Source organism: Oncorhynchus mykiss, chromosome 10, assembly GCF_057628025.1.
Source record: "Oncorhynchus mykiss isolate SJ-2025 chromosome 10, ASM5762802v1, whole genome shotgun sequence".
Lineage (NCBI taxonomy): Eukaryota > Metazoa > Chordata > Actinopteri > Salmoniformes > Salmonidae > Oncorhynchus > Oncorhynchus mykiss.
In genome coordinates this window covers 49,542,466-49,566,780 of record NC_143031.1, presented here as the reverse complement: position 1 = coordinate 49,566,780, position 24,315 = coordinate 49,542,466, and the positions used below count along the sequence as shown (strand labels likewise).

Genomic DNA, 24,315 nt, shown 5'->3' with positions numbered 1-24,315 from the left:
GGATATTAAATGTCTGTTTTTTTTTACTTTTACAGATCTACCAATAGGTGCCTTTCTTTGCGAGTCATTGGAAAAACTCTCTGATCTTTGTGGTTAAATCTGTGTTTGAAATTAACTGCTTGACTGAGGGATCTTACAGATAATTGTATGTGTGGGGTACAAAGATGAGGTAGTCATTAAAATATTATGTAAATATTATGTTAACTTCAATGGGATAGCCCCCCCCCCCCCCCCCCCCTCCACAAGACGGTTGAGCTAACGCAGGCTGCTAATGCGATTAGCATGAGGTTGTAAGTAACAAAGAAAATATTTCAGGCCATAGACATGCAGTATCAAATCAAATCAAATCAAATCAAATATTTTTGTATAGACCTACATCAGCTGATTTCTCAAAGTGCTGTACAGAAACCCAACCCAACCCAGCCTAAAACCCCAAACAGCAAGCAATGCAGGTGTAGAAACATGGTGGCTAGGAAAAACTCCCTAGAAAGGCCAAAACCTAGGAAGAAACCTAGAGAGGAACCAGGCTATGTGGGGTGGCCAGTCCTCTTCTGGCTGTGCCGGGTGGAGATTATAACAGAACATGGCCAAGATGTTCAAATGTTCATAAATGACCAGTCCAATAATAATGAGGCAGAACAGTTGAAACTGGAGCAGCAGCACGGCCAGGTGGACTGGGGACAGCAAGGAGTCATCATGTCAGGTAGTCCTGAGGCATGGTCCTAGGGCTCAGGTCCTCCGAGAGAAAGAAAGAGAGAATTAGAGAGAGCACACTTAAATTCACACAGGACACCGAATAGGACAGGAGAAGTACTCCAGATATAACAAACTGACCCTAGCCCCCCGACACATAAACTACTGCAGCATAAATACTGGAGGCTGAGACAGGAGGGGTCAAGAGACACTGTGGCCCCATCCGAGGACACCCCCGGACAGGGCCAAACAGGAAGGATATAACCCCACCCACTTTGCCAAAGCACAGCCCCTACACCACTAGAGGGATATCTTCAACCATCAACCAACTTTCTGATTTGAGCAGAAAGCTTAAATTCTTGTTAATCTAACTGCAGTGTCCAATTTACAGTAGCTAATACAGTGAAATAATACCATACTATTGTTTGAAGAGAGTGCACAATTATGAACTTGAAAATGTATTAATTAACAAATTAGGCACATTTGGGCAGTCTTGGTATATTTTGAACAGATGTGCAATGGTTCATTGGATCAGTTTCAAACATTTCACATACACTGCTTAGATTTTGTCTAGTGGACAAAATCTAAGTTGTACCTGGGCAGGAATAATACATTATGGCCTTTCTCTTGCATTTCAAAGATGATGGTAAAAAAAATAAAAAAAATACATGTTTTTTCTTTGTATTATCTTTTACCAGAACTAATGTGTTATATTCTACTACATTAATTTCACATTTCCAAAAACTTTAAAGTGTTTCCTTTCAAATGGTATCAAGAATATGCATATCCTTGCTTCCGGTCCTGAGCTACAAGCAGTTAAATTTGTGTATGTAATTTTAGGCGAAAATTGAAAAAAAGGGTCCGATCCTTAAGAAGCTATACATTATTCTTGCACACAGAGTGAGTCCATGCAACTTATTATGTGACTTGTTCAGCACATTTTTACTCCTGAACGTATTTAGGCGTGCAATAACAAAGGGGTTGAATTACTTATTAACTCGAGACATTTCAGCTTTTAACTTTAAATGAATATTTGTAAATATTTCAAAAAAATATTTCACTTTGACATTATATGGTATTGTGTGTAGGCCAGTGACACAAAATCATAATTTAATACATTTTAAATTCAGGCTGTAACACCCTTTTTTTGGGGGGGGGGGGGGGGTAAAGGGGTGTGAGTACTTTCTGAAGGCACTATACTCCTCGCTTTTACTGTATTACACCCAAACCAAAGACGTGGATTATGCAGGGTCCGCTCCGAGCATAAGCGACATAAGCGGTCACTAAGGGCCCCCACTCTCAAATTACTGCTCAGCGTTAGAATAGTAGAATTCACAAAGTGTAATTTCGAAATTTGCTCGTGCAGCAGTTTTTCTCCCATGTCAGTCACTGACAGTCACTCAATTAGCCAAATCAGCTAAAACATTTTTTTTATTGGTATGTTAGTCTAGCCAGCTATCTAAACTTGTAGTAATCATGGCCGACTACCGATCCGCTGTGCAGGGCATGTGCCCAGGGGCCCTGACTTCCAGGGGGCCCCTATTGATTGTTTTAGTTACTCTCACTCAGCTATTATTAACATGACATATACAGTGCCTTGCGAAAGTATTCGGCCCCCTTGAACTTTGCGACCTTTTGCCACATTTCAGGCTTCAAACATAAAGATATAAAACTGTATTTTTTTGTGAAGAATCAACAACAAGTGGGACACAATCATGAAGTGGAACGACATTTATTGGATATTTCAAACTTTTTTAACAAATCAAAAACTGAAAAATTGGTCGTGCAAAATTATTCAGCCCCTTTACTTTCAGTGCAGCAAACTCTCTCCAGAAGTTCAGTGAGGATCTCTGAATGATCCAATGTTGACCTAAATGACTAATGATGATAAATACAATCCACCTGTGTGTAATCAAGTCTCCGTATAAATGCACCTGCACTGTGATAGTCTCAGAGGTCCGTCAAAAGCGCAGAGAGCATCATGAAGAACAAGGAACACACCAGGCAGGTCCGAGATACTGTTGTGAAGAAGTTTAAAGACGGATTTGGATACAAAAAGATTTCCCAAGCTTTAAACATCCCAAGGAGCACTGTGCAAGCGATAATATTGAAATGGAAGGAGTATCAGACCACTGCAAATCTACCAAGACCTGGCCGTCCCTCTAAACTTTCAGCTCATACAAGGAGAAGACTGATCAGAGATGCAGCCAAGAGGCCCATGATCACTCTGGATGAACTGCAGAGATGCAGAGCTGAGGTGGGAGACTCAGCCAATCAGTCGTATATTGCACAAATCTGGCCTTTATGGAAGAGTGGCAAGAAGAAAGCCATTTCTTAAAGATATCCATAAAAAGTGTCATTTAAAGTTTGCCACAAGCCACCTGGGAGACACACCAAACATGTGGAAGAAGGTGCTCTGGTCAGATGAAACCAAAATTGAACTTTTTGGCAACAATGCAAAACGTTATGTTTGGCGTAAAAGCAACACAGCTCATCACCCTGAACACACTGTCAAACAAAATCTACAATGGAATGGTTCAAAAATAAACATATCCAGGTGTTAGAATGGCCAAGTCAAAGTCCAGACCTGAATCCAATCGAGAATATGTGGAAAGAACTGAAAACTGCTGTTCACAAATGCTCTCCATCCAACCTCACTGAGCTCGAGCTGTTTTGCAAGGAGGAATGGGAAAAAATGTCAGTCTCTCGATGTGCAAAACTGATAGAGACATACCCCAAGCGACTTACAGCTGTAATCGCAGAAAAAGGTGGCGCTACAAAGTATTAACTTAAGGGGGCTGAATAAATTTGCACGACCAATTTTTCAGTTTTTGAGTTGTTAAAAAAATTTGAAATATCCAATAAATGTCGTTCCACTTCATGATTGTGTCCCACTGTTGTTGATTCTTCACAAAAAAATACAGTTTTATATCTTTATGTTTGAAGCCTGAAATGTGGCAAAAGGTCGCAAAGTTCAAGGGGGCCGAATACTTTCGCAAGGCACTGTAAGTCTTAGTAACATTTGTAGAATTGCAGGAAATTTGCTTTAAAACGGCAAAAATGTCTCTCCACTCTGGAGGCTGGTGAGGGAAGAACGGATCATAATAATGGCCAGAACGGAGCAAATGGAATGGCATCAAACACCTGGAAACCATGGAAACCATGTGTTTGATACCAATACCACTAATTTGGCCCCAGTCATTACCACGAGCCCGTTCTCCCCAATTAAGGTGCCACCAACCTTCTGTGCTCTCCACCCCATGGTAAAATTAGTATAATTGCAAGAAATTAGCTGTAAAACTACACATTTTTCTCTCCGCCCCATGGTAAAATGTGTAGAATTGCATGGAAGCTTGCTTTGAAACTGCAACATTTTCTTTACTCCCCATGGCGAACTGTGTAGAATTGCACGAAATTTGGCAAATGTTCTCTCTGCTGTCAAGTGGGGGGCCTCTAAAAGGTTTTGCCCGCTAGGTGGGGAGGCCCCGCAACCTAATCTTGCTTAAGGCCCCCAAAAGGCTAGGGCCGGCTACGTCTGTCATAATAGATTCACTCGTTTTTTTTGGTGACGTGGTGGCGAGATGCTGTGTGGACAAGATCAGAGGACATAGTGGCCTGCACCGACTGCCAATCTGTTTGAGTGGTTCCCTGAGATTTAATAGAGAGGAAGGATCCCACCCTACCGTTTGTGGGTCCACCTTTGATGCCAAAAGGGAAGCCCATCTGTTATTCCCTCTTTTCCCTCAATAATTAAAAAGCTGCAGGTCTCTTAGTTCTTTTCACAGGCATCGGCATATCCTGGTGCACCAGAGTTGTGGACTATAAAACAGCACTGTTGCTCGAGGTCACTGAGGATGTTATAGAGATAATTACACACGTAAAGCCACGTAAAGCCATCAAACTGCAACCACAGAGCTTTTTCCCAGTTAGTAACTGCACATATGCACACCGAACAGTTCTTTATGAACTGACTACTTGTCAGAGAGTTTACATTACAATGTCAGTTGAGTGACTTTGCTCTGATATGTGAATATAGTGTAGAAGAGATGGTGAGTCTCTTGTCCCTTTTCTGGTATTAGAAATTGGTGACAGGGCGACAGTATTCCATGTTCCTGTTCCTTAAAGTCCCGAGAACAACGTCTGTCCATATGCATCACTGGTACTTATAGACCTGACATCTGATGTGACCTGCCCCTATCAGCTGCTGAGGTCACAATGTGTTGAGCCAGAATGGAGCTGATAGCGTCAATGTTGCGAGAGCCTGTGCTGTCTTCAGTGCTCAGTTGCTTAGTCGTTTGATGATTGTGCATGTTGTCAAACCAACTGTTACGTGATACTGGCTGGTGTACCACTGGTTTCAGTTCAGTGGATCAACGCGGTCATGCGGCACAGTAGTTGTGCCGAAGAAGCGATAGTTTGATGTGTCGCGTGTGTTCAATATGGCTCTGAATTCCATCCCATTCCTACTAATGCTATTATCTTGTCATACATACAGTACCAGATCACCAGATGAATTGTGAAGTCGGTTAACTTCCCCACAAACCAGACATATAGATGCCCGTTCTCTGTGTTTAACCTCTGCTTTTGTGTTCCGCACCGTTTACAGAGACTTTGCCTTTGTGGCCAGTGACAAAGACACCTGTATGCTGAAGTGCCATGTGTTTCGCTGCAGCGCCCCAGCAAAAACCATCGCCACGGCTTTGCATGAAATGTGCTCAAAGGTAACCAAAGGTTTCCAGCATAGGAAGTGGTTGAACTTCCCTTTCAGCCCACCGTAGGAGTCTAGGTTCCATTCCATGATGTGTCTGTGTGTGTATCCAGATCATGGCAGAGAAGACGACTAGAAGCCCATCTATGGCCCGCTCCCTCACCATGGAGAACATCTCCCCTGAGGACCTGCCACGTCAAGGTGCTGTAGCCTGGCTGAGCTCAGAGCCCATAGAAACCCACCCGTTACAATTTGTAGGGATTTGTCTGACTGGAGCCATGTGTAGTTTATACGGATGGTAAACTCCATAATGTGGCAGAAATCGTGTGATACATTATATTCGTATTTCTGCTGCAGTGGACTTCCTGGATGCAATGAGGAAAAGGGTGCAGAAGTTTGAGGTGCAGTACATCGGAAACCTGCCTGTCTCCAGGGCGATGGGTAGGTTTACTGTATTCTAATCTCACCATATTGATTTATTAAACTGGCAAAATACCATCAAACTTGTCATCTAATTGAACTAGATTTTTTTTAAACGAGCCAAGGTTCCCTTTCCTGTAACAACCTTGAGAGTCAACAGGGGAAGAGGATCTGTAATATCTCATCACCAGATATAGAGGATTAGACCGCAGCCAGGAGTCACAGGCATGTTTAAAATTGGGGCCGGATAACGGGACAGAGGACATCGTCTCTTTAGCCTCAGCAAATACGCCGAGTCACGTCTCATGGCTAGGTAACTCTCAGGTTCACTGTGTATTTGGCTGTCCCCAGGCGAGGCGTCGTCTCGCAGTATGTAACACGGCACTCTTTCAGAAAATGGATTATTGATTACAGGCTCCAAAACGGTAGCATCCATCAAGGTGTTGTTAGCTGGATCAGCTGACTAACTGACATAAACGCCCAGTCCCAGATGCTTTATGTCGGAGATATTGTGTTCCACTGAGGTTTTTATTTAACCTTTCAATTGTTTCGGAGATTATTCCACAAGTAAGGTGCAACAAAAAAAACTAATAGCAGATTAACCTAACTCAGTGGAGATAGAAGGGATCCCCAGAGTTAGCCATCCTTGATACTGGGTCTGGGAGCTCGTACGTCTGTAGGTTAACAATGAAGTAATGTAAGCCTGTAATAAACTGCGTTCAATGTCTTCAGTGGCAGCTGCTTGCATTAGACAATATCGCCATAGTCTAGAACCGCTATGAATGTCGACTGAATGATTTGCTTTGTGCTATTTAACGAAAGGCATGGCCTATTCCTATAAAGGAAGCCCGTTTTAAGTCTCAACTTCCTAAACATTAAGATGCCCAGATATTTAAAAGGCGGCCCACGGTCAATGTGGGCACCATCCAACGTATATATATGCATAAATCATCAGATACATTTTTAAGCGTTTTGGAAAACAACATATGCTTGGTTTTACCTGCATTAAGTACCAATTTCAGTTGACTAAAGGCTTTCTGCAAGGCAATAAAGGCAGATTGTAGATTCTTATTAATGATGACAAGCCATTAGTCGTCATTGGAGACTACACACCCGAGGTGATGATCGCATAGGTTCGCAATCACTGGAATGTCGTTTGAGTATACTGTGTAGTACAATGAAGAAGAGTTGAGGCTAGGATCATTTCCTCTCAAAACAGGTGATCTAACCCTAACCTTGGTTTTTACAGTACTTTTAGAAGTCACTGGGCTGTTACTGAAGCAGCTTTATTAAGGGGCTTTATGTGAGATCCTCTGGCAGGTATGGAGGTGCTGAACCGGGCCATAGAGAGCATCATGAACACCTCAGACAGTGACGAGTGGGAGCCCATCGTCATCCACATCTCCGACACTGTGCTTTCACTCTGGAAAGGAGAGGTGAGGAGTGCTCAGGAAACCTGTAAATGCAGTGGTCAGACCAACCAATGAAATGATTACATTTCTCTGTCTACCTGATGCTCTCTCTCTCTCTCTCTTACACTCGCTCTCCCTTTGTCTCTCCCTTTGTCCCTCTCTCTCTCCCTTTCTCTCTCTCTCTCTCTCTCTCTCTCTCTCTCTCTCCTTCTTTCACTTTCTTTCTCTCTCTCTCTCCTTCTTTCACTTTTTTTCTCTTTCTGTCTGTTACCTTCTCTGGGATTTCTCTTTCAGGATGGAGATGATCCCTTCTGGGAATGTCAAGTGCGTTACCTGACCTTTCTGGGTGTGGGCCATGACACACACACCTTTGCAGTGATAGTGGACTGCGGGACGCAGCGGTTTGAATGTCATGTTTTCTGGTGTGAGCCGGACGCAGGGATCATCTCTGAGGCTGTGCAGGCTGCGTGCATGGTGAGTGACTAAGGGATGGAACACAGGGCTGGAGAACTAACGTACAAAATGGCTTTTGTAGACGCAGAGGTGAAGCTAGCATGATAAATACTTGAATTTAAACATGCTATCATGGCTGAATGATGAATATTTTAACGGAATTTGTAGGTACTGGTAGAGAATGTACTAGAGCCATGAGTCATGTATGGTATCTTTCTAAAATGAAAGAGAAACTAAGGTCACTGCTTAACATGGCTCCATTGTGCCCCCTGCAGGTCCAGTACCAGAAGTGCTTGGTGGCCCAGACTCCACCACCCAGGTCCAAAATGTGGCAGGCGGGTTCCAAGGTGAAGAGGGCCAACTCCATGGACGGCTTCACTTTCCCAGCTCCCCTTCACCAAGGACTGTCCCCACCCATGACTGGCTCCTCCACAGCCAAAAAGGGCATGCTGGCGTTTTTTGAGACTTTCAGAAATAAACAGTCAGCAGTTTCCACACCATAACAACCAGATAGAGAGGGAGGCGGGAGGGAGCAAGTGAGAGAAGGGGACTTGGGTAAAGGGAGGTACGGCAAATCAGTTTTAGGGCGAAGGGTAGAATGTATAACAGATGTATAACCAGCCATTAGAATGTGAAGATTGAAGGCCAGCTGAGTTTCTATTTGACCAGGCAAGGATGACCATTATCTTAAACAAAACAAACTTTTTCTGCATTTCTGCTTCTACTGTGTTTCTTTGGGTATACGACATATCTCAACTAGACTGGTTTGTGGTACAGATTTAGAAAAGAACACTGAGGTGCTGTACTCTCACATTCCACACCTTTCTTATCAAGGAAGAGTTTAAGTCATTAGGATCTTGACTTGTGCTTTTATTGCAAAATACCATCAAATACACAACAATGGCTCCCTGGTTCTAGGTGAAACATACAGTAGCAAAAAAATATGGTGCAGTAATTGACTACTCTTTAATATAGTTATCTGATATTGAACATCAGCAAAATGTAACAGTGACCTCATTCTTGTACAATCAATGTAGCTGGGTAGGTTGTGTTAAATACGTATACTGTTCTTTTTAATAAATGTAAAGGAATCTTTAACTTCAGATATATTCATAGAAGTGTGTCAACTTATAGCCTATAGTCCCTCTGACAGTTGACAACAAATAGATTTAAAATGTGAGATTAGGCATCATAAAGATGGGAGAGAAGATATCACACTCTACATTCCTCCATTATTCAAATTAGACGTGGCAAAATCGAGAATCAGACCTACGAACATCCTAGACCCCAGTTTGTCAACAGCAAATGAAGTCCAATCAGATCTGGGCTTTGGTACAATTTTGACGCAGCATACTCAGAAAGAATCCCTTTGAGCAGGATTCAGGAGTGGCACCAGTGCCACAGTGGTCTTCACATTAGAGTGAAGGAGAAGGTGTTTTATTTCTGTTCTGGAAAAGGTTTGTGTTAGTACAAGCAGCACAAAAGGCATAAAAGTGTAAAAAGGCATAAAGGCATAAAAGTGTAAAAATAAAGATTTAGAAAGGTATGTAGACAGTCCCCCGAAGCTCTACAGAAGCACTGCATGCTTTCGCACATGCCTGGGAATGAAATGCTTTGCTCAGGTACTTTCCATGCTATTGGCAATGAAAAAAAAAGAAAGACCGACTCTCACTAGTAAAACTGAAAACACTTAGAAATCAAGTCAATGACTAAACTCTAAATGCAAACAGTCCCCACCACTGAACGCCTGTGTTGTGTTGCTCCTATTGGAGGACACGCTAAACAGCATTTTCACTTGAGAAAACACCAAAACACACTGAATCCCCCCCAAAATACAGACTTACTTGCACTGCATTGAATTAAGTATGGGGGGAGGGGGGAAAGGCACTTGGTTTATTGCATGCTGATTTTCAAAGTAATTTGCGACAGTAGGCCCACTGTATGCTGTGAAACACTTGGGCACATAAAAGGAATGGCACTTCAGAGAGGTCATACTATATATTACCGATATGCAACAGCTCCCCTCCCCCATTCTAAATAGGCATTATATGAGAAAACAACTCAGGTCTTCATATTTAGTGGAAGGTTCATGTCAAAGTTGGAAGAATGAAAAGGTGGAGCTTTGGCGTAAAATAACATGGGTGGAGAAGTGAAATACGTTTAATCCAGGAGAATTTGGGAGAGGTGATGTCATAAAAATGCTAATGTAGCACCTTGAGATTTTTTTTGTTTCTGCTATTTATACTACTAGTAAATACATATGTCTCTCTATATATATATATATATTTGCAATATTTTAGCACAAAAGAAAATAGGATGTCATGTAAATGCAAACTATTTTAAATTGTGATTATTTCTCGCAGTTGTACCTTACTTGGTCCACACTGTGGTGGTCTATGCTGGAATAATAAATTGCTTGGAAATCCTGTTCTCTGTTTTTTGTGTGTTATGTTTATCAAAGTTCAACTTCAACTCCTCTTTTACAAAGAAAGAGCCTTTTATTTCAACATTAAGTCTAGTCTCATTACTCAGAATCTGGCCACTTTGCTCTACATGAAGTCATCCACTGTTTACTAGACCAAAAAAATGAACTAATTTCCTCTATTCTATTCTATTAACCAACCGGACATGCGTAATGTCAATGTTCAACATCCTGTCCACGTGTCCCGGAAAACAAGTTGATTTGTTGTATATGTAAGAAGAAAATAACCCATGGAGGCGAAGGACCTTTACATCAAACCAGGTATGTTCTGTCCAATTTAATAGTTCTACTTTGTTTATTTAGCGAGAAAAGTTCGCTGACGATAGACATTAGTCTACTGCACCTGTGCTTGGGTGATAATGCAAGCTACTTTGAAGACAAGCTAGCTAGCAGTAACTATCAAACTACATTGCTCTCTTGCTAACAAAGTTGTCAAAACATCTTGAAGATGCGTTTGCGTAGACTTTATACTACCTCTTCACTTGAGGTATTTCCCCATCTAATTTGAGCGTGACTACAGGTAACGTTATCACACGATGTTGATCATGATTATAAACATAATCCGTTTTGTTGACCTGTCAGTACCGTCATGTTCATCTCAAGTTGGAAGTTTACATCCACTTAGGTCGGAGTCATTAAAACTCGTTTTTCAACCACTCCACAAATGTATTGTTAACAAACTATAGTTTTGGCAAGTATGTTAGGATATCTAGTTTGTGTATGACACAGGTAATTTTTCCAACAATTGTTTACAGACAGATTATTTCACTTGTAATAAACTATCACAATTCCAGTGGGTCAAAGTTTACATACACTAAGTTGACTGTGCCTTTAAACAGCTTGGAAAATTCCAGAAAATGATGTCATGGCTTTTGATTTGAGTCAATTGGAGGTGTACCTGTGGATGTATTTCAAGGCCTACCTTCAAACTCAGTGTCCCTTTAATTGACATCATGGGAAAATCAAAAGAAATCAGCCAAGACCTCAGATTTTTTTTTTTAGACCTCCACAAGTCTGGTTCATCCTTGGGAGCAATTTCCAAATGCCCGCACGTACCACATTCATCTGTACAATAGTACGCAAGTATAAACACCATGGGACCACGCAGTCGTCATACCGCTCAGGAAGGAGACACGTTCTGTCCTAGAGATTAACGTACTTTGGTGCGAAAAGTGCAAATCAATCCCAGAACAACAGCAAAGGACCTTTTGAAGATGCTGGAGGAAACAGGTACAAAAGTATCTATATCCACAGTAAAACGAGTCCTATATTGACATAACCTGAAAGGTCACTCCGCAAGGAAAAAGCCACTGCTCCAAAACCGCCATAAAAAAGCCAGACTACGGTTTGCAACTGCACATGGGGACAAAGATGGTACTTTTTGGAGAAATGTCCGATTAAACGAAAATAGAACTGTTTGGCCATAATGACCATTATTATGTTTGGAGGGAAAAGGGGGAGGCTTGCAAGCCGAGGAACACCCTCCCAACCGTGAGGCACGGGGTGGGAACACCATGTTGTGGGGTGCATTGCTGCAGGAGGGACTGGTACACTTCACAAAATAGATGGCATCATGAGGAGGAAAATTATGTGGATATATTGAAGCAACATTTCAAGACAGTCAGGAAGTTAAAGCTTGGTCGCAAATGGGTCTTCCAAATGGACAATGAATGACCCCAAGCATACTTCCAAAGTTGTGGCAAAATGGCTTGAGGACAACAAAGTCAATGTATTGGGAGTGGCCATCACAAAGCCCTGACCTCAAACCTATAGAAAATTTGTTGGCAGAACTGAAAAAGTGTGCGTGAGCAAGGAGGCATACGAACCTGACTCCATTACACCAGCTCTGTCAGGAGGAATGGGCCAAAATTCACCCAACTTATTGTGGGAACCTTATGGAAGGCTACCTGAAACATTTGACCCAAGTTAAATAATTTAAAGGCAATGCACCAAATACTAATTGAGTGTAATAAACTTCTAACCCACTGGGAATGTGATGAAAGAAATAAAAGCTTAAATAAATCCTTCTCTACTATTATTCTGACATTTCACATTCTTAAAATAAAGTGGTGATCTTAACTGACCTAAGACAGGGAATTTTTACTAGGCTTTACATGTCAGGAATTGTGAAACTGAGTTTAAACGTATTTGGCTAAGGTGTATGTAAACTTCCGACTTCAACTGTGTGTGTGTGCTAGCTGCTAACGAGTAGTTAGTAAATGGTAGGTCTTTTAAAATAAAACCCTCTCTACCTTTTGTTAAGGTAATCAGGAGCGGGGCTGGAATGACCCTCCACAGTTTTCCTATGGTTTGCAGACAGCAGCACAAGGTGCACCCAAGAGGACCCCTCTCAACAAGAGAGTGCCCCCACCTCAACTCACAGGATCCCCTTGTACGTTCTAGGCTTTGGCAGAGAATTGGACATTGTGCCTTGAACATGTTTTAAATTCCTTGATCTTTTGAGTACCTTGGTACTAATTTTTTGATGTTTACTCAGGGGGTTGTGAGATTGTCTTTCTGATGACTGTACTTTCCCCAGACTGTCAGAGCAGATAATGAATCATCCTGGTTCTATTTATCTACAGGTCCTGTCCCAGGAGATTTTCCTTCCGCAACAGCTCCAATGACTCCTCCTACCAACCCACTGGCCCCTCCATGTAGTATGAACACGCCCCCTCGTCCATGTCCTGTCGCAGCCCCTCCTCTTGGTGGGGTGATGGCCACACCTCCACCACCTTTCCCTGTGGTAGAGCACACAGACTCTGCCAGTAGCCAATCAGAAAATGAGCCAGATGTAGACGATGTAGTCACTCTTCTCAACTGGGCACTGACAGCTTGTAGACACACAGTCAAAGTAAGAATGATTTCTATAGCTTTAATTCCCAGCCACAGTTGACAAACCATTTACAAATTGCATGTTGTATCTAACTCTGTCATGGTGCAGTGCACTGTTTTGAAATGACACTCACTGCTTTGCTAGCCAAATTGCTTAATGTTTTACTTGTGCCCCTTGCAGAAACAGGTGTGTAATGATGTGGCGAAGCGTCTGAAGCTCTTTGAGGACATGTGGAAGTCTGGGAAGCTGTCACTTCCTGTTAGGAGAAGAATGAGTGGACTGGTGCAAGGTAGGAGAACCTGTGTAGTTTGATAGATGAGGTCATATTTCTACGGATGAAAAATAAATCAGGGATGCAAACTAGTGACCTACGTGATTCGTGTAGATCCGATGAGAAGTTTTTTGGGGGGGGGGTTGGATCACTACTGGCTGTATGCAATGGGGTAATGCACGTTTGGAGCAATATTGACTGTGTCCAAGGCTCAGCCCATCGTTCACATAACAGAAAGCAACACGTCCCCTGAACGATAGCGAAGAGGTAGATGAGAAGCCTAACCACGGAGACGGGGGCGTGAAGGGGTTGACGTGTACTTCATGAGCTGTAACTGAAAAACAACTGGCATTTGGAAAGTTTGAAATGAAGGAGAAAGTGTGGTGGAACAAGTATTAGCATGGTTAAGTATCTTGCTAGCTGGATCGAATTCTCCGTTCGCTGGCCAGAGAAATGTTGAGCAAAATAAGACGACTTGCTAACTGATCCTAATAATTTAGTTTATGGTGTGAAAATTAGCTGGCTAATAAAGTCAGATGAGCTAACCAAACCAATTCGTTATAGTATTAACTGGTATAAGTCTCCTTGCCTTTCCTCAAGTTATAACGCGTTAGTTGCTTACTAGACCCTGGCAATCTGTGTGAAAATTTAACTCGCTACTATCTGTGAACTAATGTTTTCCCTCTAGTTATGTGGTTAATTTTCAGAATGAGAGAATTATGTGAAAATGAGGCGTTGCTTGTTAAACAAGTGGATTCAGGGATCGAGTGTAGCTGGGCCTGGCTTAAACAGGATGCCACTATAGAGGTGAAAGGAACACCACACACTTTCCGGGGGTATGCCAGGTGTACTCTCTGCAGAAAGTGTACAATGTAATAATGTGCAGTGTAGCCCAAATATATTGTTTTTGTTGTGTTGAATTTGACAGTATGTGTGTGATTTTAGGCGGGATTATAACATTTTTTTTTACTCTGTAAATGTTTTTTTGCACGCATGTAGCCCTGTGTATTTGATCAATATCTACTATAGTGGCCACTATAATAGAGCAAAAATACAGTGGGGCAAAAAAGTATTTAGTCAGCCACCAATTGTGCAAGTTCTCCAACTTAAAAAGATGAGAGGTCTGTAATTTTCATCATAGGTACACTTCAACTATGACAGACAAAATGAGAAAAAAAATTCCAGAAAATCACTGTAGGATTTTTAATGAATTTATTTGCAAATTATGGTGGAAAATAAGTATTTGGTCACCTACAAACAAGCAAGATTTCTGGCTCTCACAGACCTGTAACAACTTCTTTAAGAGGCTCCTCTGTCCTCCACTCATTACCTGTATTAATGGCACCTGTTTGAACTTGATATCAGTATAAAAGACACCTGTCCACAACCTCAAACAGTCACACTCCAAACTCCACTATGGCCAAGACCAAAGAGCTGTCAAAGGACACCAGAAACAAAATTGTAGACCTGCACCAGGCTGGGAAGACTGAATCTGCAATAGGTAAGCAGCTTGGTTTGAAGAAATCAACTGTGGGAGCAATTATTAGGAAATGGAAGACATACAAGACCACTGATAATCTCCCTCGATCTGGGGCTCCACGCAAGATCTCACCCGGTGTGGTCAAGTTGATCACAAGAACGGTGAGCAAAAATCCCAGAACCACACGGGGGACCTAGTGAATGACCTGCAGAGAGCTGGGACCAAAGTAACAAAGCCTACCATCAGTAACACACTACGCCGCCAGGGACTCAAATCCTGCAGTGCCAGACGTGTCCCCCTGCTTAAGCCAGTACATGTGCAGGCCCGTCTGAAGTTTCCTAGAGAGCATTTGGATGATCCAGAAGAAAATAGGGAGAATGTCATATGGTCAGATTGAAACCAAAATATAACTTTTTGGTAAAAACTCAACTCGTCGTGTTTGGAGGACAAAGAATGCTGAGTTGCATCCAAAGAACACCATACCTACTGTGAAGCATGGGGATGGAAACATCATGCTTTGGGGCTGTTTTTCTGCAAAGGGACCAGGACGACTGATCCGTGTAAAGAAAAGAATGAATGGGGCCATGTATCATGAGATTTTGAGTGAAAACCTCCTTACATCAGCAAGGGCATTGAAGATGAAACGTGGCTGGGTCTTTCAGCATGACAATGATCCCAATCACACCGCCCGGGCAACGAAGGAATGGCTTCGTAAGAAGCATTTCAAGGTCCTGGAGTGGCCTAGCCAGTCTCCAGATCTCAACCCCATAGAAACTCTTTGGAGGGAGTTGAAAGTCCGTGTTGCCCAGCAACAGCCCCAAAACATCACTGCTCTAGAGGAGATCTGCATGAAGGAATGGGCCAAAATACCAGCAACAGTGTGTGAAAACCTTGTGAAGACTTACAGAAAACGTTTGATCTCTGTCATTGCCAACAAAGGGTATATAACAAGTTATTGAGAAACTATTGTTATTGACCAAATACTTATTTTCCACCATAATTTTCAAATAAATTCATAAAAAATCCTACAATGTAATTTTCTGGATTTCTTTTCTAATTTTGTCTGTCATAGGTACGCTTCAACTATGATGAAAATTACAGGCCTCATCTTTTTAAGTGGGAGAACTTGCACAATTGGTGGCTGACTAAATACCTTTTTGCCCCACTGTAGAATGAAACAAACAGGCATTCTATTTCTACTTTAAGATGTTTTTTTTCCCCCCCCAAGTGCAATATTTAGATGTGTGTGTGGTCACAAGTGTTCTATTATAAAGGCTGTCATGGCTAACTGCAATATTAGTGTTTTTTTTTTTTCTCTCTCTCTCAAGACTTGAGTGTCATTTGCAGTAAAGTCTAGGCAACAAATAACATTGGATTGCTTTCTTTTATTTATTCATTTTTTAGCTGTGAGGTTCAAATGAACCACTTATTTTACACAACAGAGACTGAACATGTAGGTCATATTCTTTGTTGTTTAATTAATTAAAAGCTGCACTTCCCCCCCCTAGCAGGGATTTTCTTTGCATGTTTCAGTGCAATAACAAAAAAGTGTCGCCTTTTGTGGTCCCTCAGCAGTTTGCATCTCTGATTAAACAAATGTTCAAATGACCTAACCACATCTCTGATGCTCCTGTCTTTATGCTCCTGTCAGAGTTGAAGAGTTGTAACTGGGACGCTGCTGATGAGATCCACCGGGCTCTGATAGTGGACCATGTTAACGAGGTCGGTCAGTGGATGGTGGGGGTCAAGCGTCTCATCGCTGAAACACGCAACTTAAACCCAGACCTCCTGCACACACAGGAAGTAGACCAGAGTCTAGACACCAGCAGCGCTGGTAACTCTGACTAGATCAATAATGACACTTTTGGAACTTTTCTATTCGGTTGTGGAACCATGAGGACTCTCGGTCGTCCATGTGAAAAGCCATTGAAATTCAACTTTTAGGCTTACTCTCTCTTTTGCTTTCGTATGTGGAGATTCCACATATTTTGACATGGTTTTCCTGTAATTATTCAATATGCATATACATTTTTTGGGACTTTTTTTAATGATTTGCCTTTGATTGCAGTGTATTGCTTTAACCGAGCTCCACCAATTCTGACAATACAAAGATGCCGTTACCTCTGTTTTATGTCGATCGTTTACGTTTGATACAGCCTTTCCCCTGTTGTGTCTTGTTTGGTTAAAGTGCTTAAATCAGAAGTGTCAGTAATGAAACATTTTATTTGGATCGTTCTCTCTTCAAAATACTCTATAACCTCCCTTGGACAGCCTTGTAAACAGTATTTTACTGGAGCTAAGATTGCTTTAATTGTATGCAAGGTCCAATGTATTTTTCCTAGTTTAGCCTACAGTTTTCAATGACTTATCATCCCCCATGTACATAATCATAAGAGCAATAAGAATGTTTTAAAGACTGTGGTCTGCTTCTGTTGACGGTGGCATTGCATTACATGTGTATCATACACGATGAGACCAAATAAAGCTGATTTGTGATGGAAGTATTCCAGTTTTACAAATATATAATGTATTTTTATATGGCAGTAGGTTCATGTCATGAACTGTTATTTATATCGGTTCTGTAGTTAGGCAATGAGGATGTTCCATTCTTCCAGATTTTCTGACTTGTCTACCTCCGTGGACACAGATGCAAGGAGAAGCCACCACAAGGTGGCGTCTTAAGGCTTGACTTTTCACCGATGACAGTGTTGTGGCTATGATAACTAGAGAAACTTGGGCACTTTATAGGAAGGGTTACACAAGATTTTATGCCTTAAATTTTATAGCGCTAGAGGACTAGCCACCATGAATGAGGCGTGGCTTTGTTTTGATCGTCCAAGGCCTGTGACAACAACACTGTTTTATTGTTGCTAAGTGAGACCGTAATTGATGTGAACTCATTATGGATAATGTCATCACATTATCCATTATTGTCCCAGTCTACCCATAAAAGATTAGATCATGTTGGAGTAAAGTTTGAATGTTTCCAATTAAGTCATGGAGCCATCTGAATCTCCTCTCCTTTTGTCATTGTTGTAGAAAAGTGGGTTTAAATGAGGAGAGCTTTTCCTCTCATGGCATAGTTTATTCAGCTCTCCTGTGTTTGGGTTTACAGCTGCTGATTTGAATAATACAGTATGGCTGTGAGAGCTTGGGTTGTGTATCGGGAGAGAGCGGGGTTGCAGGTTTGAGATTTTTCAGTAGAATCTGTGTTTACTAATTCCCACACTGTATCTCTCTGGCACTGGGGGTAGGGCCGGTGTAGGGCTATAATCATGTTACCCGTCTTCCTGGGAGCTGCAGGCCAACACTTCTCACTGACATCAGCCCTACATTACCTGTACTGTGTACACGTTAACAATAGCGTCTGCTTTGCGTACTGTAGTAAACTCTGACTAATCATGTAAGGCTGGCAGTATAACAGCTCTGGCAGCAAGTGTTGTCACAATGCCATTTGCCAAACTCACTCCATGTGTGTTTATTTGGTGAAAACATTGACATAAGAAATACGGGGAAGTGAACTTGAATTGAACGAAAGGAATGTGGATTTACCGTGTTGATTTGAACAAATACTGTGTAGTCTACAGTGCAAGCAGACACTTGCTGGGGAGGTTGAGAAATTATCTTGTGTTGTTTTAAGGGGAAATCTGTAGTTGGTACATTTTTTTTAATTTTTTTTATACTTTTTTAAAATTAATGATGTGTACTCTTTTGATTTGTGAAGCAAATAACTTATGAGCTTAGTTGTCCTACCCCATCAGAACCCAAAGTATAAGCTTGTTTTTAAATCTAAACAAACACGGTACACCCGCAACTATAATGTGGATATCATGGACGGTCAGTCCGTGTCTCTAAAGCTCTGACAAGGATTTTGAGAGTGGTTACATTATTCCAGCCCCATCCCTCAGCTGTTTGCCAAATCAGTGGCTGGGTGCCACGTTGTTATTGTTCAAACTGCGGATTGCTTCTTTAATGCACACATCACACCATACCGGTGCATCACAACTCAAGTCCTGAGAAGCTAGTTGCGATTGGCTGTTGTGTCGGATGTTTTCTCACCCAAGCAATCGTGTATTGAAAGGTGAAACACCGTCCTCGGATTAGCGCTTACGTTTCCTGATTCTTCTCCTGATTACTTGGGGGGGGGGGGGTGTTTTCATTCCAGAAAGTTAACTTGCGTCACATTCCAAAATCTTGGCAAATGTGAACGCGTTAACATGGTCTGACACAGGTCCATCTACAAGCAGTTTCATTCTAGAGGTAACTGATGCGATTTGTTTGCGTCTTGCCGAGATTTTAGGTCTCCACTGTGTTTTTTTTATTTTTTTTATTTAAGGTCTACCACCACCTACAGTATATGATCAACTGTTGTAAACGTTCCCTTTTTATCTCTTTAGAAAATGCTAATCTTTGTTATCTGTTCAACAGTTCTGTGTGTTAAATGTGTTCCAACAGTTATTTTTTTTTATTTGCACTGTTTCTTGTAGCGGGAGATGCCGCGTGTCAAATGTATTACAGCATTCACAGCACAGCTCAATCAGCCTCACAGTCACAGCCAGTCTATACGGTCATCATTTACTACTAGGCAAAAGAACCCAAAACAAACTGCAAATGCAGTCAACGAGCTTGTAGAGTCACAAGCTTGATGTAATCATTGCGCGCTAGGAATATGGGACCAAATTCGACACTTTTGACTATAAGTGATTTTGCCCAAATACTTGACAACTTCACATGGGGGGGGGGGGGACGGATATGTATGAAAACCACCTCAAATACAAGACAACATTCTATAGTCGCTTCATATGAAACAATTTTGATCTCAAATCCAAAACGCTGGAGTGTAGAGCCCAAAAAAATAAATGATCCTTCACTGTCCAAATACATATGGGGGGAGTGTGTCTTCACTGACAAATAGCTTCAAGCAGAAGGGGTACTATACCACATTTCCTTAGAGAGGAACAGACCGAGCACCACAGGCTAGTTTCACAGAAATCAATATTTCCTAAAACATGGGTGTCTGTCTCAAGAGACCTCTGTGTTTGAACAGGTGGTGGAGGAAAAGGAAATTGACAGAAAAGCCATCATTCTATTCCTCCGCGGCCCCATTTGGTTGTATATGTTAAGATACTGTGAGACTGATCGTCTCACGCTGTTGCTGCTGTGAACTGGCTGAAAGGAGAACCGACACCCAATCACAGTAATCCTGCTGGGCTATTAAACGCCCTCTCTCCAGACATGAGTGGCAAAGCAACAGTCACTCTCTCCCGCTGTGGTGGTGACTGCTGAGGCTTCAATAAGCACTCATATACATACCCCTAGCAGCACTAATACACTTCCGATCGCTTTATTGCTACATCTCACTTTTGAATGTAGACAGATGGTTGCAATCTTAGGGCCTCTTTTACGCTACGCTACTTTGACGACACAAACTAGGTCCAGGAGAGCTACTCGGGTAAAGAGATGCGATTTAGATTGAAATCTCACTGTAAGCGACGTCTCCCACACTACCTCTGATTCAGAGGGGTTGGTTTAAATGTGGAAGACACATCTCGGGTTGAATGCATACAGTTGTACAACTGACTAGGTGTCCACCTTTCCCTTTCCCAGTAATTACCCCAATGACCTTTTTAAAGGGACACTTCTGGATTTTGGCAATGAGACCCTTGATCTACTTCCCCAGAGTCAGATTAACCATTTTTAAGTCTGTGTCAAGGACGTTGGAGGTAGTGTCCCTAGCCAATGCTAACTAGCGTTAGCACAAGGAGTGGAAGTGTATGGGTATCTTCTAGTGTGCTTGCAGAGACCCATAGACTTGCAGTCATTGTGCAGCGCTAGTTAGCCATTTCTTTAGAACTGCACGCAGGATTCTAAAATATCCACACATTTGCCAATCATTGCATGTATCAACTGTGCAATATGGTTTAGATGAGAAGCACCTGTACAGTTTGAATTGCTATCCTCACTTGGTTTGTCTATATTGTATTTACAGTATGCTAATAGGTGCACACATGAAGCAGGAATGTAGCTTTGGCCTCACCACATCCAAGGCTGATGTTGGAAGAGCGAGATCTCACGAGACATATTTTAATCATGTAAATCCACCCTTCTTTACTGCCCATTTTATACTTTTCTCTCTCTGTTGTTTTTCCCATGAGGTGAGAACTCGTGAATGAACGTGTCCAGCATCACGTAACGTGTATCCAAATCAAAGGTTGCCGCAGTCAGTTGTTTCATTCAGATGAATTCGTGAGGATGATTATTAAGACTTCACATTGCAGATTCAGACTTGAGTGTCCTGGCCAAGCAATACATAGCATCTTTACCACAATTTATGGCAAGAGAATTGTGTGTATCCATTCCTCACCCCCAATAATGGCACCCGTTGATGGATTAATGAATGCTCCAGGTTTAAGAACAACACAAGGCAGGAAGAGAGAATTTCATTTTCATAAGATGATAGACACTTTATGTAAGATTGAGGTGCAGCCTTGAAATTGAGTGGCTTTTCCTGGTGGTGACATTCAGTGTTTAACCTTTGTAAAAACAAAACGATGTGACCTCTAAGAAAACATATCACCCTTGATAAAAAGTGAAGTTGACCTTCCTGTCTCAAGTACTGTCTCTACTCTGTATGTTTAACCAAACTTTTTTGAATATCACAAACAAAAGATACTATCACTCAGTTTAGCTATGCGGTCACGTTTCTGTACAGAGGAATGAGCTGGTTTAGAGTACCAACTGTGGATGGCAGTTTCTACAGACACAAGCCAGAAGGGAATTAGATCTCTCTGCAATTGACCTCGGTGTAGTGTGTTTATTGTTCCGGACACATATGGCGGGTATGAGGAATTTGAGACGAAGGTCCTGGATCCATTTCCACTGCAGGGGTGTGTGTTTTCATTGCCTTTCTTTTGTGATTGGAGAAGGTGTTGTGAACACATCACACACCATGGTGCTAGTCTGGTCTGGTTCCCATAGTCTGTTGCCAAACTCCCTGACATGCAACCAACCCAGCTAGCACATATGGTTCCTTGGAAGTTGTGGGAGCGTACGTTTTTGGTTTCCCATTGGTTCTAGGAACAAAGCCATAAGTTTCCTTACCAGTAAAATTGAACGTTTTGAGTGGGAGGTTTTATTAACGTTCTGAGAATGGAAATTAAAGGTTATTTCGAGTTTTTTAAATAATTTCCTTAACTTTCACTGAATGTTTCAATAAGACTTGTATTAACACGGCTAGCTTAGGTTAACTGTTTTGAACTCCAAGCACAGATAGGACACATTTAAATGAATTTCCTTAGGCATTAATCATGCAAACACACAGATTTCTTAACAAGATAGAGGATAGAGAGAGTTTTGTTGACGCTGAGAACGGAATATATATGTTGTTCTTTGAACGTTACTAACGTTTTAATGTTCTGAGAACATGACTTTAAATGGAAGAATGAGGAAACCTGCCGAAAATGTTATGCTGATGTACTGAAATTCCCACAGAAGAAAGTTGTTTCTTAACGTTCCCTGAACTATTTGAGAATATTCCCAATGTCAAACAAGTTGGAGAACGTTCCTGGAACATTACCAATGCAATTAATTGTAACTTAATTAATTTGAACTTTTAGGAAACGTTCTGTTGGAGTAATGAAACGCCAAGAAAATTGTTATTTTGTCAAATTCCTTAAATGTGCTGAGAATGTTCCAAAGCCAAGCAACTATCCTGCACCATTCCCAGAATGTTGTGGGAAGGTTGTATGCAAAATAACTATAGGACAACACGTGCTCACCGAGCATAGGATTCTCAGAATGTTATGTGCTACCTGGGAATACCCCTTTTAACACACTTATCAAACACACACCGTACACATTTACCAAAGCCAATCAAGTTTTATTTTAAATACCATACAAATATGATAAGACATTAAAAACACATACACTATGTGGCCAAAAATATGTGAACTCCCCTTCAAATTATTGGATTTGGCTATTTCAGCCACACCCATTGCTGACGGGTGTATAAAGTCGAGCACACAGCCATGAAATCTCCATAGACAAGCATTGGCAGTAGAATGGCCTGTTCTGATGAGCTCAGTGACTTTCGACGTGGCACCGTCATAGGATGCCACCTTTCCAACAAGTCAGTTTGTCGTATTTCTGCCCTGCTAGAGCTGCCCCGGTCAACTGTGGGTGTTGTTATTGTGAAGTGGAAACATTTAGGAGCAACAGTGGCTTAGCTGCGAAGTGGTAGGCCACATAAGCTCACAGAATGGGAACGCAGAGTGCTGAAGCGCGTAGCGCGTAAACATCGTCTGTCCTTGGTTACCGAGTTCCAAACTGCCTCTGGAAGCAACGTCAGCACAATAACTGTTTGTCGGGAGCTTCATGGAATGGTTTCCATGGCTGAGCAGCTGCACACAAGCCTAAGATCACCATGTGCAATGCCAAGCATCGGCTGGAGTGGTCTAAAGCTCACCGCCATTGGACTCTAGAGCAGTGGAAAATTGTTCTCTGCAGTGATGAATCACGCTTCACCATCTGACAAATCTGGGTTTGGCGGATGCCAGGAGAACGCTACCTGCCCCAATGCATAGTGCTAACTGTAAGTTTGGTGGAGGAGGAATAATGGTCTGGGGCTGCTTTTCATAGTTCGGGCTAGGCCCCTTAGTTCCAGTGAAGGGAAATCTTAACGCTACAGCATTCAATGACATTCTAGACGATTCTGTTCTTACAACTTTGTGGCAACCATTTGGGGAAGGCCCTTTCCTGTTTCAGCATGACAATGCCCCCCGTGCACAAAGCTAGGTCAATACAGAAATGGTTTGTCAAGATCTGTGTGGAAGAACTTGACTGGCCTGCACAGAGCCCTGACCTCAACCCCATTGAACACCTTTGGGATGAATAGGAACGCAGACTGCGAGCCAGGCCTAATCGGCCAACATCAGTGCCCGACCTCACTAATGCTCTTGTGGCTGAATGTAAGCAAGTCCCCACAGCAATGTTCCAACATCTATTGGGAAGTCTTCCCAGAAGACTGGATGCTGTTGTAGCACCAAAGGGGGGACCAACTCCATATTAATGTCCATGATTTTGGAATGAATTGTTCCACTTACTTTTGGCCATGTAGTGGAGAGACACGCTTTTCATTCACAGTCACTACTGACTACAGTATGTCACACAAGTTAAGTCACACATTTTGTACAATACAGTATATGCATGGGTCTTACATTTTAAGTATTATTTTCTTCCTTCCCAATTACATCATGACTTTGTCATCTCAGAGAGGTGCAGGGTCACTTACAATAAATATAAATGTCATTTTTTAACTCATTTTAAATGCAGCACATACTGTACACTGCCTTGCAAAGTATTCATCCCCTTTGGCATTTTTCATATTTTATTGCATTACAACCTGTAATTTAAATTAATTTTTGTGGTAGTCCAAATTGGTGAAGTGAAATGAAAAAAGTAACTTGTTTCAAAAAATTCAAAACAGAAAAAACTGAAAGGTGGTGCATGCATATGTATACACCCCCTTTGCTATGAAGCCTCTAAATGAGATCTGGTGCAAA

General features: G+C 41.9%; 2 protein-coding genes across 3 annotated transcripts in view; both read left to right on the top strand.

Annotated features, from left to right (window-relative positions):
• The window catches only part of LOC110534182 (amyloid-beta A4 precursor protein-binding family B member 3), a 29,841-nt gene extending 19,727 nt beyond the window's left edge, over nucleotides 1-10,114 (top strand). The window contains exons 7-12 of the mRNA XM_021618901.3: nucleotides 5,300-5,414; nucleotides 5,515-5,602; nucleotides 5,759-5,842; nucleotides 7,142-7,257; nucleotides 7,528-7,707; nucleotides 7,962-10,114. Of these exons, the coding sequence (XP_021474576.1) occupies nucleotides 5,300-5,414; nucleotides 5,515-5,602; nucleotides 5,759-5,842; nucleotides 7,142-7,257; nucleotides 7,528-7,707; nucleotides 7,962-8,189 (811 nt within the window). The 3' untranslated portion in view covers nucleotides 8,190-10,114. The remainder of the gene's footprint in view (nucleotides 1-5,299; nucleotides 5,415-5,514; nucleotides 5,603-5,758; nucleotides 5,843-7,141; nucleotides 7,258-7,527; nucleotides 7,708-7,961) is intronic.
• A 50-nt stretch (nucleotides 10,115-10,164) lies between these two features.
• On the top strand, nucleotides 10,165-17,259 carry LOC110534181 (steroid receptor RNA activator 1). 2 transcript variants are annotated; one of them, XM_021618899.3, is made up of 5 exons: nucleotides 10,165-10,429; nucleotides 12,432-12,560; nucleotides 12,754-13,022; nucleotides 13,185-13,293; nucleotides 16,407-17,259. In XM_021618899.3, exons 1-5 carry the CDS (start codon nucleotides 10,399-10,401, stop codon nucleotides 16,601-16,603), a joined length of 735 nt encoding a protein of 244 aa, XP_021474574.3. In that variant the 5' UTR covers nucleotides 10,165-10,398; the 3' UTR covers nucleotides 16,604-17,259. The 2 variants fall into 2 exon arrangements, with proteins under 2 accessions (XP_021474574.3, XP_090043130.1); XM_090187004.1 differs by having other exon boundaries at nucleotides 10,330-10,429; nucleotides 12,440-12,560.
• Nucleotides 17,260-24,315: the final 7,056 nt, after the last annotated feature.

Bases quoted from the DNA above. Each gene is read 5' to 3' on its own strand.
- LOC110534181 (XM_021618899.3), top strand. From the start codon at position 10,399: ATGGAGGCGAAGGACCTTTACATCAAACCAG. The intron at 12,561-12,753 runs GTACGTTCTAGG...ATTTATCTACAG, and splicing joins TCAACTCACAGGATCCCCTT to GTCCTGTCCCAGGAGATTTT. The intron at 13,294-16,406 runs GTAGGAGAACCT...TGCTCCTGTCAG, and splicing joins AATGAGTGGACTGGTGCAAG to AGTTGAAGAGTTGTAACTGG.